At 46.2% G+C, this 12,839-nt stretch overlaps 2 protein-coding genes across 2 annotated transcripts; one reads left to right on the top strand and one right to left on the bottom strand.

Moving 5' to 3' along the window:
* The first annotated feature begins 595 nt into the window (after positions 1–595).
* On the top strand, positions 596–2,383 carry SELENOH (selenoprotein H). The gene is made up of 4 exons (XM_012749916.2): positions 596–916; positions 1,001–1,146; positions 1,288–1,418; positions 2,139–2,383. The coding sequence occupies exons 1-3, from the start codon at positions 795–797 to the stop codon at positions 1,386–1,388; spliced, it is 369 nt and encodes a 122-aa protein (XP_012605370.1). The 5' UTR covers positions 596–794; the 3' UTR covers positions 1,389–1,418; positions 2,139–2,383.
* Positions 2,384–3,135: 752 nt separating this feature from the next.
* Positions 3,136–9,243, bottom strand: BTBD18 (BTB domain containing 18). Its single transcript, XM_012749904.3, has 2 exons — positions 9,085–9,243; positions 3,136–5,198 (listed from the first exon to the last, which is right to left on the bottom strand). The coding sequence occupies exons 1-2, from the start codon at positions 9,206–9,208 to the stop codon at positions 3,136–3,138; spliced, it is 2,187 nt and encodes a 728-aa protein (XP_012605358.2). The 5' UTR covers positions 9,209–9,243.
* Positions 9,244–12,839: the final 3,596 nt, after the last annotated feature.

The raw sequence follows: 12,839 nt of genomic DNA, 5'->3' as shown, positions 1-12,839 counted from the left end.
GAGGGATCTGGGTTGAGGGCTCCTTGTGAGAATCTAATGCCTGAAGATCTGAGGCGGAGCTGAGGCAGTGATGTTAGCGCTGGGGAACGGCTGCAAATACAGATTATCATTAGAAGAGAGGTTTGTACAATAAATATAATGTTCCTGAATCATCCGGAAACCACCTCCCCAGCCCCAGTTCATGGAAAATTGTCTTGCATGAAACGGATCCCTGGTGCCAAAAAGGTTGGAGACCGCTGCCCTAGCCTAGGCAACAGAGTGAGACCATATCTCAAAAAAAAAGAAAGAAAAGAAACAACCATGCCACTGCAGAGGAATAGCTCATTTTCTTTCTTAGTGTCAAAGGTCAACGTATTTTGTTTCACCAAATGCCCGGCATTGATCTCCAGGATTAGCAAGTGGGGTAATTTATAGACTGCACGGAGTTAGGTTGTGGATTTAGTTTGGCACGAGTCCGAGTCCGTGGATCCCAGGGAGTAGGGTTTGCGGGGAGGGCACGAAGCGTAGGTACAGAAAAGCCTGAAGCGAGGCACACCCGCTTGATGGTTTGGTCCGGCGCTCCTCCTCCCTGCGCGCAGAGTGGTTGTGCCCGGAGGTCCCTCCTCCAGGCCACGTGGGCGTTGCGGACCATGCTTTCCGCTTGTTGGGGAGTTTCCGCTTTGGGATCGGAGACTCTAGATTGAGGTCCTGAGGTTGCCGCCGCAGCCCAGTTCCTGCTCAGTGGTCAGGTCTCCACCTGTTCCCCCTCTCCCACATCCCAGGTCGGCTCTGCTCCCAGCCGGGCTCTAGTCGCCATGGCTCCCCGCGGGAGGAAGAGGAAGGCGGAGGCCTCGGTGGTCGCGACGGCCGAGAAGCGGGAGAAGCTGGAGAACGGTGGGGAGGCAGTGGAGGAGGCGACCGTCGTGATTGAGCATTGGTGAGGGGCCTGGAGAGTCGCAGGGGAGCGGGGACAGTGGCGTCGCAGGCCACGGGCTCCAGTCTCTGATCTCCCCGTCTCTAGCACGAGCTGACGCGTCTATGGGCGCAACGCCGCGGCCCTGAGCCAGGCGCTGCGCCTGGAGGCCCCGGAGCTTCCAGTGAAGGTGAACCCTGCCAAGCCCCGGAGGGGCAGCTTCGAGGTGACGCTGCAGCGCCCGGACGGCAGCAGTGAGTGGGGACCAGGTCTGGGGGGAGAGGAGAATGGGATCTAGAGAGAGGAAGCGCTGGTCTCCGAAACCGCGGACACCTGATTTTGGAGAGGAGCTTGTGGGTTCCAAAGTAACTTCGCTTTATTCGGTGCTTTCCCAGGTGCGGAGCTCTGGACTGGGATTAAGAAGGGGCCTCCACGCAAACTCAAATTTCCTGAGCCTCAAGTGGTGGTGAAAGAGTTGAAGAAGTACCTTTTGTAGGGAATTTGGGGCAGAAGTCCTCATGCTGAGGTTTGAAATGAGGTGGGGGTGAGGTGGGGGCAGTTTAGGAAAGGAGGGGATTCCATCTTGGTTTGGCTACTTGGAAAGCAGCCCTTACCGCTGTTACAGCTCATTTCACACAGTATCTAAAAACATGTACTATTTCCCATCTTGTATGCCCTTTGCCAACTCCATCTGAAATTGCCTCTGAGCTAAGTTGTAAAATATTCGTGGTAATGTAAATAATTCTTTATAGACGTGCAATTCGTGTCCTTTTGAGATGCAGATGATTGTTGCCCTGAGGGTATGGACCAGTTTTGCATTTGTTTGAAAATTTGCCTTTCTGATAACTCAATTTTTGAACCAGTTCTAAATTTTTAATTCACTTATTGAAACAAAATATTTGGCATGTGTTTTTATATTTGTATAAATTAGTGATTTTTCTTTTATTGACAGTCTTTCATGTACGCTTACCCCTACACGTTGTTCCTAGTGTGTTTCCGTTAATAGTGCCATGGGATAACACTTCACTACAGTACTGTCACTTCTGGTTATAAGGATTTGACCTTCTCTTTGCTTCATACAGTGCTTTAGCATGTTGTTCTGCACTTGTGTATTGAGTGAGATTTGGGGGAGGGATGCAATCTTTCAGCACCTGTGATTGTGAGTTGGGCGTGGGGCAGGAATGTCTTCCTCTATCCTTGATTGCCTGGATCCTTTCTCTAACCTCCTTTCCCCTCTTTATTGCAGCTTTCTGTCCCTGGTGATGTTGGAGCATTTATGACGGGACATGGCCAAACTTCAGTCATGTGCCTGAAGCCATGGTTTCTTCCCCTCCAGAAATGATGGTTCAGTTGTGAGGCAATCCTCTAGTAAGGCATTGGAAAAGTTACTGGATTTAGCTTGTTTTTAATAAAAGTTGAAATAAAGTATTTGAGTAATAATTTATATGTTAAGAGACGGACAAACTTTTTAATAAAACTTGAAATAAACTATTTGAGTAATAGAGTAAAATGTGTATGTTAAGAGATGGACAAAGCCAGCTTTATGTGGTTGGTGGTCCTTGTATTTTTTATAGCCCAAGGTGGCCATTTGACCTGGCAAAGCATGTGAAATATCTGTGAAAACTATGGGAGTAAATCATTTATTTTTTTAAAAAACAACTCTATCTTTTTCAACTCACTTCTTGGAAGTGATGATGGAAGTACATCTTCGTGGCCCCTGTAGAGGTTTTAGCTAGAGTTTACATATTGGCAATGAATAAGCCCCACCACACATTAGGTACCTGACAACATTTCATCACTCCAGCCCACTTAGTGTTCTGCCCATCGCTGCTTCATACCTTCTTCTGGAACATTTTCTCTTACAGAGAACCCCACCACAGAAGGTGTTCTCAGCTTTTCCTGAATTAGCAGTGACTAGAGGTCTCACGACCTGAGAGGACTGGCCTTGGCTATTACCTATGACTCACTAGGATTGGGGACCACACAGTTTATTGTTTCACTTGTCACTAACTGGAAAACATTACAAAGAAATAAGATGGTTCAAGTTCATAATTTTCTACCCATGGTACTCCTTAACTTCTGCCTGATTCCCAAGGCCTGAGGAGAGGAGGAAGGGACCTACAAATAGCCAAGGGTACACCTGCCTCTTGTGTTAAGAGGAGAGAGCATGTGCTAGCTTCTTTGCCAATAAGCCTTTTGCTAGCCAACACTTCCCACCTGCCCAGGGCCCCTAACCCCCTCCACTACGTTAATATATCTACCTCTGTTTCTGACTCTGAGGAAGGGTCAGGCCATACAGAAGGAATACTAGTGGGAACTAGCTTCCCCTCTGTTGTCCAGTCCACCACATCAATCTCTTCCTCTTCAGAGCTGATGGCAAGTGGGCCCAGTAGCTCAGAGTTACTAAATACCTCCTTGCCTGCCCCTGTAGCAGGATATACCTCATCCATAGTTAGGGACACTTCTAGCCCAGTCTCCACCCAGTTTGAGCCGGGAGGTGAGAGGTCCTCATAAGACCTTTGGGGAGGGTCAAGGGAGTCAACATGGAGAAGTTTGTCTCCCTGACCATCCAGTGGCTGGGAGCTGGTAATTTCAATGTCTGGAGTCCAAGAGCCTCCCACTGGAAGCACCTCTCCTTCACTCATCTCAGAAGGCATGACAAGAGGGCTAAGGGGCTCAACTGGCTCTTTGTTCTCAGAGGGCATGACAAGGGGGCTAAGGGGCTCCATTTGCTCTTTGTTCTCATCAACAGGTTCCTTTTCCAATCCTGTGAGCTCCCTGGGCCAGAGTTCCAGGTCTGGCAAACACCATTCTTCCCCTTCAATCCAGTTCTTTCCTGTTTCTGTCAGGTGGTAACTAGGGGTTCTGCAGCCCTCAGCCTCAGGACTCTCCAGAGACCCTATAGGTGGCTCAATGTCTGAGCCACAAAGCATGAAGTCCAGGATCTCTTCCAGCTCACTGGTGGCAGCAGCACTTGTGATTCGATACTCCTCAGCTTCACAGGGCTGCCCCAGTAGGGCTGTATCAAAGGCATAGGGCTCTCTGCAGTCGATATCCAACACAGGTTCCTTCCCTACCAGCTCTGGACTGGACCCAAACTCGGACTTTACCACTGGGTGGTCTGGGGAGTGGCTAGCAGAAAGCAGAATGTCTTGTATCCTGGAGCACACAGGGGAGTCCTGACACAGTTCTATTCTAGCAGATGACACTTCCTGCTCTTTAAGTGAGGATGACTGAGTCCCTGAAGGCTCTTCTAAGTCTCCTCCAGGTTCTGGGATCTGGGGGCTATTTTGAGAGTTTTTGAGGGGAGGCTCTTGTACCACCTCCCAGCAGGTCCCGTTAACAATTTTCCGAAGTTTCACTCTCCCAACCTGCCCCTCTTCTGCAGAGTCTGAGTTAGGTGCCCTGACTTCAGGGCTCCGCTTCTTGTTCCCACCTGTCTTCCCAAGACCACATGGGCTTGGAGTGCTTTGTAGAGGACTAGCTCTCCCTGGTTTCTGCTTGTCCTCTGGTGCTTCTTTATTTATACTCCTTTGTCGCCAAAGACGCCGGCCAGGGGCTGCAGGCACTGAGCTGGGTCCACTTAAAATGCTGGAAGGATTCGATGCACAGATATCAGGAGATGGCTTTGAGCGACTTAGCCTGATCTTTCTGGGTAATAGTCGCTCATCCACAGAAGGGTACAAGCTAGGTGGGGAAAGTGCTGTAGGACCAACAGCAGGGTCATTCTTATTGTCCTTAGGCCCCTGACTGTGGCCTGAAGAGCTTTTTTCTTGTGGAGTTGGGCAGGTTCTGGCCTTCCTCTTGAGCAGAAGAGTACCAGATAAGTTCTCTGCATTCTGTCGGTTATTTTTCTCCTGGGACCCCTCCTCCTTTCCTGAGGACTTCAATCTCACTGCCCCAAGAGGACAGGGAGTCTGGGTAGTAGGCAGTGGAGTTCGAGGGCGGCGGTTTGGTACCACCACTCTGGCAGAGATTGGTGCAGCAGCTGGTGGTTGTAAGCACTCTCGATTCAATCTTCTGCCCTGTGGGGCCTTCACCAACTTTCCACCCTCTAACTGAAGGGATTCTAGCTCAGATACACGGAGCTGACGGGCAGCAGAAAGCACATCCTGGGCTTCCTCTCGAGATACTTCCATCTCTGAGGTATACAGGAAGTCCACCAGCTTCCTAAGTGTCCTGATCTTTAGGCCCCCCAGCTCCAGCACCACCTTCCGACCCTGAGCTGGTCTCTCCCGTTCCAGGCGTTCTGTGAAGAAGGGGCTGCAGGCTGACAGGATGCAGCAGTGGGCTGGGACTGCTTCACCTGGAGAGAAATCAAAACACTTGTTATCTCATGTAGACTGGCATGTTCATGGGCTAAGCATAGACATTAACTACCCAAATGTACTGCCCCTTATTTATTTTTATTTATATAATTTTAAATTTATATTTACTTACATATTTATTTATTTTTAGAGACAGGATCTCTCTCTGCCGCCCAGGCTGGAGTGTATAGGTCACTGTAACCTCGAACTCCTAGGCTCAAGTGATCCTCCCACCTTGGCCTCCCAAGGTTTTGGGATTACAGGCGTGAGCCACTGCGCTCCTGCCCTGCCCATTCTTATTTTCCTTCTATGGAACTTCAAGTAAAAGGAGAGATTTGTTCCTTCTCCCTGCCTGGAACCTTCTGCCATTACCTTTGCCTACCTAACTCGTTTCTTTATCCTCATAATCTAGCTTAGACATCACTTCCTTAAGAAAGCCTTCCTTCACCCCACCACAAGTCTGGGTTAGTGCTTCTGGGCACAGAGAAGTACTCAGTAGCTATCATAGCAATCACCTATCTGTATTGTAATTGCCCCTCTCCTTCACTCCTGTATTGTATTGCCCCTCTCCTTCACTAGACCGTAAACTCTTGAGGATAGAGACAATGTCTGTCTTGCTCACTGAGGTATATTCAGTGCTTGACAAAGTAGAGAATCAAATACTTGCTGAATAAGTTTTATTGATTCAAGAGAGTTCAAAAAATTTTATAGAAGCAGCTTGTGGTCTAACAGAAGGAGCATGAGCTTTGGAGGTGGACAATCGGTTCAGTTCTCTGCTGAGCTCTAGCCACTGCCTAAAAGGCAGTGGTCTGTTTTGAGCCACCTTCTCATTTTATGAGCACTTCTCAGGCCATCTCACTGAGTCTCTCCTGTGGTTTCAATTACCAAAGGCTTGCTGCTGACTCCCAGATCCATACCTCCACTTAGATATCTTTCCTGAGACAGTAAACATCCACAGCCTACATGTCTACATGTATGCCTCACAACCACTTCCAATGCAACTTTTCCAGAAAATGAACACATCATTCCCTACCCTCCAAAGCCTCCCCTATTTTGTGCTTCAAAATAAGGTATCACATTCACCTTGTTGTCCAAGCATGAAATCATCTTTGATTTTTCTCTCCCTTACCTACCACATCCAATTGAATATCAGGTTTTTTTTAAAGCTAATATTTTTGAGTCCTTATTATGTGTCTTATTGATCTTAGGGTTTTATCAGTACTAATTCATTTAATCTTCACTGCAACCCTGAAAGTAGCTACTATTATTATAGATGAGTAAATTGAGACATAGTTAAGTAACATACCTACATTACATAGTAAGTTAGAAGGGATAAGATTTGAACCTGGAGAGTCTGGCTATAGAGTCTATCTTCTTAACTACTTCAGGAAGTTTTGTAAATTCTTTTCAATAGTTTATTTATTTCTCTATTCTCAATGCCTTAGTTCAGGCCACCATCTCCTCTCTTCTGGATTACAAAACAGCCTCCTATCTGGGCTCAATAACCATCCAGTAATTCTTAATGCATCCTGAGTATTGTTTCTAAAGCAGGTATCTGATCATGACCTCTTGCTTAAAAGTGTTCAATATGTTTCCCTGTGTCCTGTGAACAAGATCTACTTTCTCTTTTTTTTTTTTTTTTTTTTTTGAGACAGATTCTCACTGTTGCCCTGAGTAGAGCGCGATGGCATCAGCTGAGCTCACAACAACCTCAAACTCTTGGGCTCAAGGGATCCTCCTGCCTCAGCCTCCCGAGTAGCTGCAACTACAGGTGCACACCATGACACCCAGCTAATTTTTTCTATTTTTAGTAGAGACCGGGTGTTGCTCTTGGTCAGGCTGGTCTTAAAGTCCTAACCTCAACCAATACTTCTGTCTCAGCCTTCCAGAGACCTAGTATTACAGGTGTGAGCCACCATGTCTGGCCAAAGACCTACTTTCTTTGCATGATACTTCAGACCTAACATGATCGCTGATTTTTCTATTCTTCTCTGGCCAGTATACCTCTTATGGTCTGTGCTCTAGCCATAATGAACAATTATATGACCTCACTAAGAGAACAAAACCCTGGTCACATCTCTGAACCTCTGCACATGTTGTTCTCTCCACCTGGAAAAATCTTTCTCTACTTCCTCTTACTTCTGTTTGTCCTTCAGATCCCACCTAAGGGGTTATTTCCTCCAAGAAAAGTTCCCTAACCCTTGTTCCCCAGCCTCCCCAAGTCTGTGAAGGATGCTCCTCTTTTATGCTAAATCAGCCTACACTTACCCAGTTATATTTTTAATATACTGAACACATGGGACATTTGAATGTCTCCCCCTTATAAGATTTCCTTAAGAACAGAGATTTTATCCTAATAAATACTGTATGCCTAAGCTGGCACAATGTTTAGCATACAAAAGGCAACTGATACTTTTTTGTTTATTTTGAATTAAAGAATCAATCTCAGCTCCTTCACTAATCTGTGGAACTGGAACCGTATAACCATTACTTATTTTGCAAGGCTGTTAGAATCAAGTAAGACACTACACTATATGCACTCTGCAAACCAACAATGTTGGTTGTCATAATCTTTTTTTATAAACAAAGAAACTGAGCCCCAGAGAAATGAAGTTCCTTGCCCTATTTGATACTTACTAAGTAACAAAGCTAGGAAATTCTGGGCCTCTGACTCCTAATCTTGGGCCTTTTACATTATACCAGAGTCTACTTCATCCTGACTTAACATTTGCAGTGTGAAGGGAAAGGGTGGAAATAAACTATACATTTTTAGTTCTAATAGTAAACAACAAAAATCATCAATATGAGATAAAGAAAAGCAATAGCTTGGCAAGAAAACAGGAAAATATGTAATGTATCATCTAAAACACACTGTGGTTAGTATATTAAAAGCACTGTTCTAAGTACTTAACATATGTTAACTCAATCTTCTTGATCATCCCATTAGAATATTATCCATGTTTTTTTTTTTTTTTTCTTTTTGAGATAGGGTCATGCTCTATCATCCAGGCTACACTGCCGTGGCATCACCCTAGCTCACAGCAACCTCAAACTCTTGGGCTTAAGAGATCCTCATGGCTCAGCCTTCCAAGTAACTGGAACTACAGATGTAGTGCTACCATGCCTGGCTAATTTTTTTCTATTTTTAATCACTCTGCTAAGTTTTCTATTTTTAGTAGAGATGAGGTCTTGCTCTTGCTCAGGTTGGTCTTGAACTCCCCACCTCAAGTGATCCTCCTGCCTCAGCCTCCCAGAATGCTAGGATTACAGGCGTGAGCTACCACTTCTGGCCAGAATATTATCCATGTTTTATAAAATTTCTGTGTTTGGCCGGGCACGGTGGCTCACGCCTATAATCCTGGCACTCTGGGATGCCGAGGCCAAAGAATCCTTTGAGCTCAGGAGTTTGAGACAAGCCTGAGCAAGAGCAAGACCCCATCTCTACTAAAAATAGACAAAAATTAGCTGGATGACTAAAAACATATAGAAAAAATTAGCCAGGCATGGTGGCGCATACCTGTAGTCCCAGCTACTTGGGAGGCTGAGGCAGGAGGATTGCTTGAGCCCAGGAGTTTGAGGTTGCTCTGAGCTAGGCTGACCCACAGCACTCTAGCCCAGGCAACGGAGACTCTGTTTAAAAAAAAAAAAAATTCTGTGCTTACAAAATTTTACAATTAGTTTCATTTTTTTAAAAGAAAGAGGCATAGTCACAATTTCACCTTTGAAAACAGTAACTGTCCTAGAAACAAATAGCTCTTTATCAAACAGTTCCCAGTAATCAAAGGCAGTAACATTTTCCTGGTTGTGTCCTTCACTCCCTGTCTCTAAACTCATTTTATCATATTCTATGGTGAGTTTTCAGTTGAGCTCCTGCCAGTCTCTTACCTTCTGCCTGCAGAAGGACATCACAGAACACACCACTCTGCTGCTGGTGATGAAGTTGCAGAAAAGCTAACCGGAGGAACCGGGGGTTCCTGTATAGGATTTTGGGACTGGCAGGAGAGCACATGTTGGTAGTCTCTTAAAAAACCTAGGTTTCACGGATCAGATTCCTGTAGATGAGATAATACATTTCAGAGGTGCAGTTATAACTAATTTGTTTTTTTGTCTTTGAAATGGCAGGGAAATTTTGAAAGTGAGAGATGACAGTATGAGTTGAGGAAACAGCAGCCTAGAAATTGTGCCAAGGGTATCTCAAGAAAGAAAATCATCATAGTGGTTACATGTGGGAGCTCAGAGATAAGCCTAGGCTTGAATCTCAGCTCTGTTGATTAGTCTAGCTATATAATCTCATGCAGGTGACTTAACTTCTCTGAGTATTTTCCTCATCCATGAAATGGGAATGATGTACTTACCTCTTAGGGCTGTTTTGAAGATTAAATGAGTCAATGCAGGTAAAATTGCTTAGCACAGTGACTATCTAGCACAAAATAATTACCCACCCCCAAATGGTAGCTATTATTATTATTATTACTATCCTCCTTCAACTTTCCTCATTCACATTACCATTGAGACTCAACTGCTACAGTGCGGACTACTCATATTCTTTCTAAGCACCACATTCAAGTTCCATAGGTATAATTTTCAGTTTTACATTTTGAAAGAAACAGACTTGGTATAAAATTATCTCTAGGAAGTCATATGCATCTTCTTTTCTCTGAGTTCACTCTATCACACTAACCAGCAGAGGGTGCACAATAAAGAGGAGAAGCCTTTGGATCTAATGGGAAGGTCTCTCACAGAAATAAGGAAGACATTGCCACCCTGGGCTCTGAAGTACTTGACCAAAGTGAGCCTGACTGACCCTGGAAGTTGGGAAAGAATGTGGCCTCTAAGTTTATCTGTCTGCTTAATTACCTTGCTAACAATGGAACAAGGATAGTTAAGCATTCTACCCCTCCCCCAAACAAACTGGATATTCTGACTTAAGGCTTACTACATGTCCAGCTTTTTTGCACTGAGACCCCCCCCACACTCACTGCACAGCTGTGTTCCTTTCCTGGAATGCAGTTTTCTGTCAGGTGGCACTGAGGGTCCAAATAGTTCACGTCAAAACTATCAGGAAAGAAAAGAGCGGAGAGGTAAATTAAAAAAAAGGCAGGCTCAACACTGATCCCAGCCAGAGAGATGTGGATGGAGAATGGCAGCTGTTGCAAGGGCCCTGGGGAAGCTTCCCAATCCACCAGCGCCTGGCCTTTCCCCCAGACCCAACCTGGAATAACTTTGCAGTAGGGTTTGCTCCTGTTGTCCTCTCTATGCTTGAGTCCTCTGTCCAGGCTGTCTTGCTTCCTTCCTCCCAATGTCCTGCCTCGCGACGAGAGGTTAAGCAAAGCAGCACAGGTGGGCCAACGCCTGAGCGGTTGCCCTCCCTGTCCAGAACCAAGGGAATCGCGGTTGGAGGAGAAAGCACGGCTTCAGGGAAGGCCCCTGCAAAGCTGTACCCCGCACGTTCCGGCCACCCGGCCCAACTCCTTTGAAGAGAGACCTCTCGGCGCGAAGGTTTCTGGGAATGGAGCGTGGGGATCCCAGAGGCCCGATGTGAGGACTTGCCCTCACAGCGGCTTCTGGCGGTATGGGCTTTGCAGGCACCCCCTGGCGCCCTTGTACCTCCGCTGGCCCCGGCACCCGCGTGCAATGGGCGGTGTAGACAGCGAGGGCCTGAGGCCACGCGGCCGCACCACACACCTCGCGCACCACGCGTCGCGGGGCCCGACGTCCTTCCTCCTCCCGGGAGCCCTCGGACCTACGTCTGCCCGAACACGTCATCCCCATTGGCCGAAGGCTCACGGGAGGACCAATCAGAGGAGGAGGGGAGCTTCGGGCGGGAGGCTAAGTCTCGAGGGACTTGAGGGCTGAGGGAAGATGGCTGGGCTGCTGGAGGTAGGGGGAAGGGTCCATGGGGGAGGCATTTTTACGGAAACTATCTTTTACCTGAGTCCTTGATGAAAACATACTGAAAAAAGGATAGGGACACTCTAATAGGGGCAGGCTCCGAGGCTATTGAAGGACCCTCGGTCTTCCTCTTGAAGGGGCTGCAAATGGCCTTGGCCCTCCTAAGAACACTTAGGCTTCATGGAGGAAGGAGCCGGTGGATAGCCCTACTCACACTTTGTACCCCGTATCTCTATTCTAGATACTGCCTAAGGCCAGAAATGTCCTGGAATAAGGTCCATGAGATAGTTTCTAAATTCAGTTTCCTCATTGATTCCGCTCCAACCCCGAACCTCGGAGGACTGGTGACCCAAAGAGGTTGCAGAAATTGCCCCCTGGGATGGTCTCCCGTGTCCTTCCAGAGATAATTTATTTAGCGTTTCCTGACTGGAAAAAGCTGTTATCAGGGATGATACTAAAAATTAAGTAATCTCAAGATTAAATATTCACGGAGAATGCCAACCCACATTATAAATCTGGACAGCGGTTCTTTGCCCTGTTTGCATTAGGACCTGCGCCCTGGCTTGGGTTGCTGCCTCTCCGTAGATATTCAGTGATGTCCAGCTCTGAGCGAGAATGGCTCAATCCAAAGCCATTGGTGACAAAGTATGGTGAGTTGAAACAGAGCAGTCCCTGCTGAGGCCAACCGGAGGTAGAAAGGAAGGAAGATGCCTAAGAGAAGGGAAGCCTGCAAAGGGACAAAACGTAAAAAGGTGAGTAGTGGCCTCAAAAATGTCTTTATGGATATCCAAAACCGTTTCAAAAAGGATTTGAGATGGTTGACTGAAATGGTGCTTCAGAGAGCACATTTCCAAGTGAGGTACTAGTTTCCCTAGTTTGAATCCTCTGCTGTTAAGATGGAAAAAGAAACAAGGAACAGAAGACATTTTTGGTTGCAATTGTCTTATTTTGAAGAGGAAGCAATTCGTGAAAGGACAGAAAACTTAGTAGAGGAGCCGAGTGAGGTGGCTCACGCCTATAATCCTAGCACTCTGGGAGGCCGAGGCAGGCGGATTGCTCGAGGTCAGGAGTTCGAAACCAGCCTGAGCAAGAATGAGACCTGTCTCTACTATAAATAGAAAGAAATTAATTGGCCAACTAATATATATAGAAAAAATTAGCCGGGCATGGTGGCACATGCCTGTAGTCCCAGCTACTCGGGAGGCTGAGGCAGGAGGATTGCTTGAGCCCAGGAGTTTGAGGTTGCTGTGAGATAGGCTGATGCCAGGGCACTCACTCTAGCCTGGGCAACAAAGCGAGACTCTGTCTCAAAACAAAAACAAAAACAAAAAACAAAACTTAGTAGAGGGAGGATAGATTTTAGATGTCAGCGGGCACACAAACACACAGGAGCAAGCAAGGAAGCAAATAAGCAAGGAAAGCAAAAGACAAGGCAGAACAATGCTTGTTTATGGCATCTCTTACTGTAGAATCAAAACTTGATTGGGCAGGTAAAGTACCAGTATAGATGGCTCTGGGGAGGTGTATGGAAAATATAAATATTATACCCCTTCATTAATATATTGCCTTTAGGATTAAATAAATTTTCAAGAAGTAGAGAGGACTTCTTGTTTTGTTTTTTTTTTTAAACCAACACCATTTTAGTTAAATCTTGTTTTAGTAGAATTTCTAAAGGGAATGATAAATGGCCATTGTACCCAGGGCTTCAAAAATGACAGACTTTGGATGATAATGTGTAGCCACCAGAG

Source organism: Microcebus murinus, chromosome 4 (assembly GCF_040939455.1).
Source record: "Microcebus murinus isolate Inina chromosome 4, M.murinus_Inina_mat1.0, whole genome shotgun sequence".
NCBI lineage: Eukaryota > Metazoa > Chordata > Mammalia > Primates > Cheirogaleidae > Microcebus > Microcebus murinus.
This window is presented reverse-complemented; position numbering and strand designations above follow the sequence as displayed.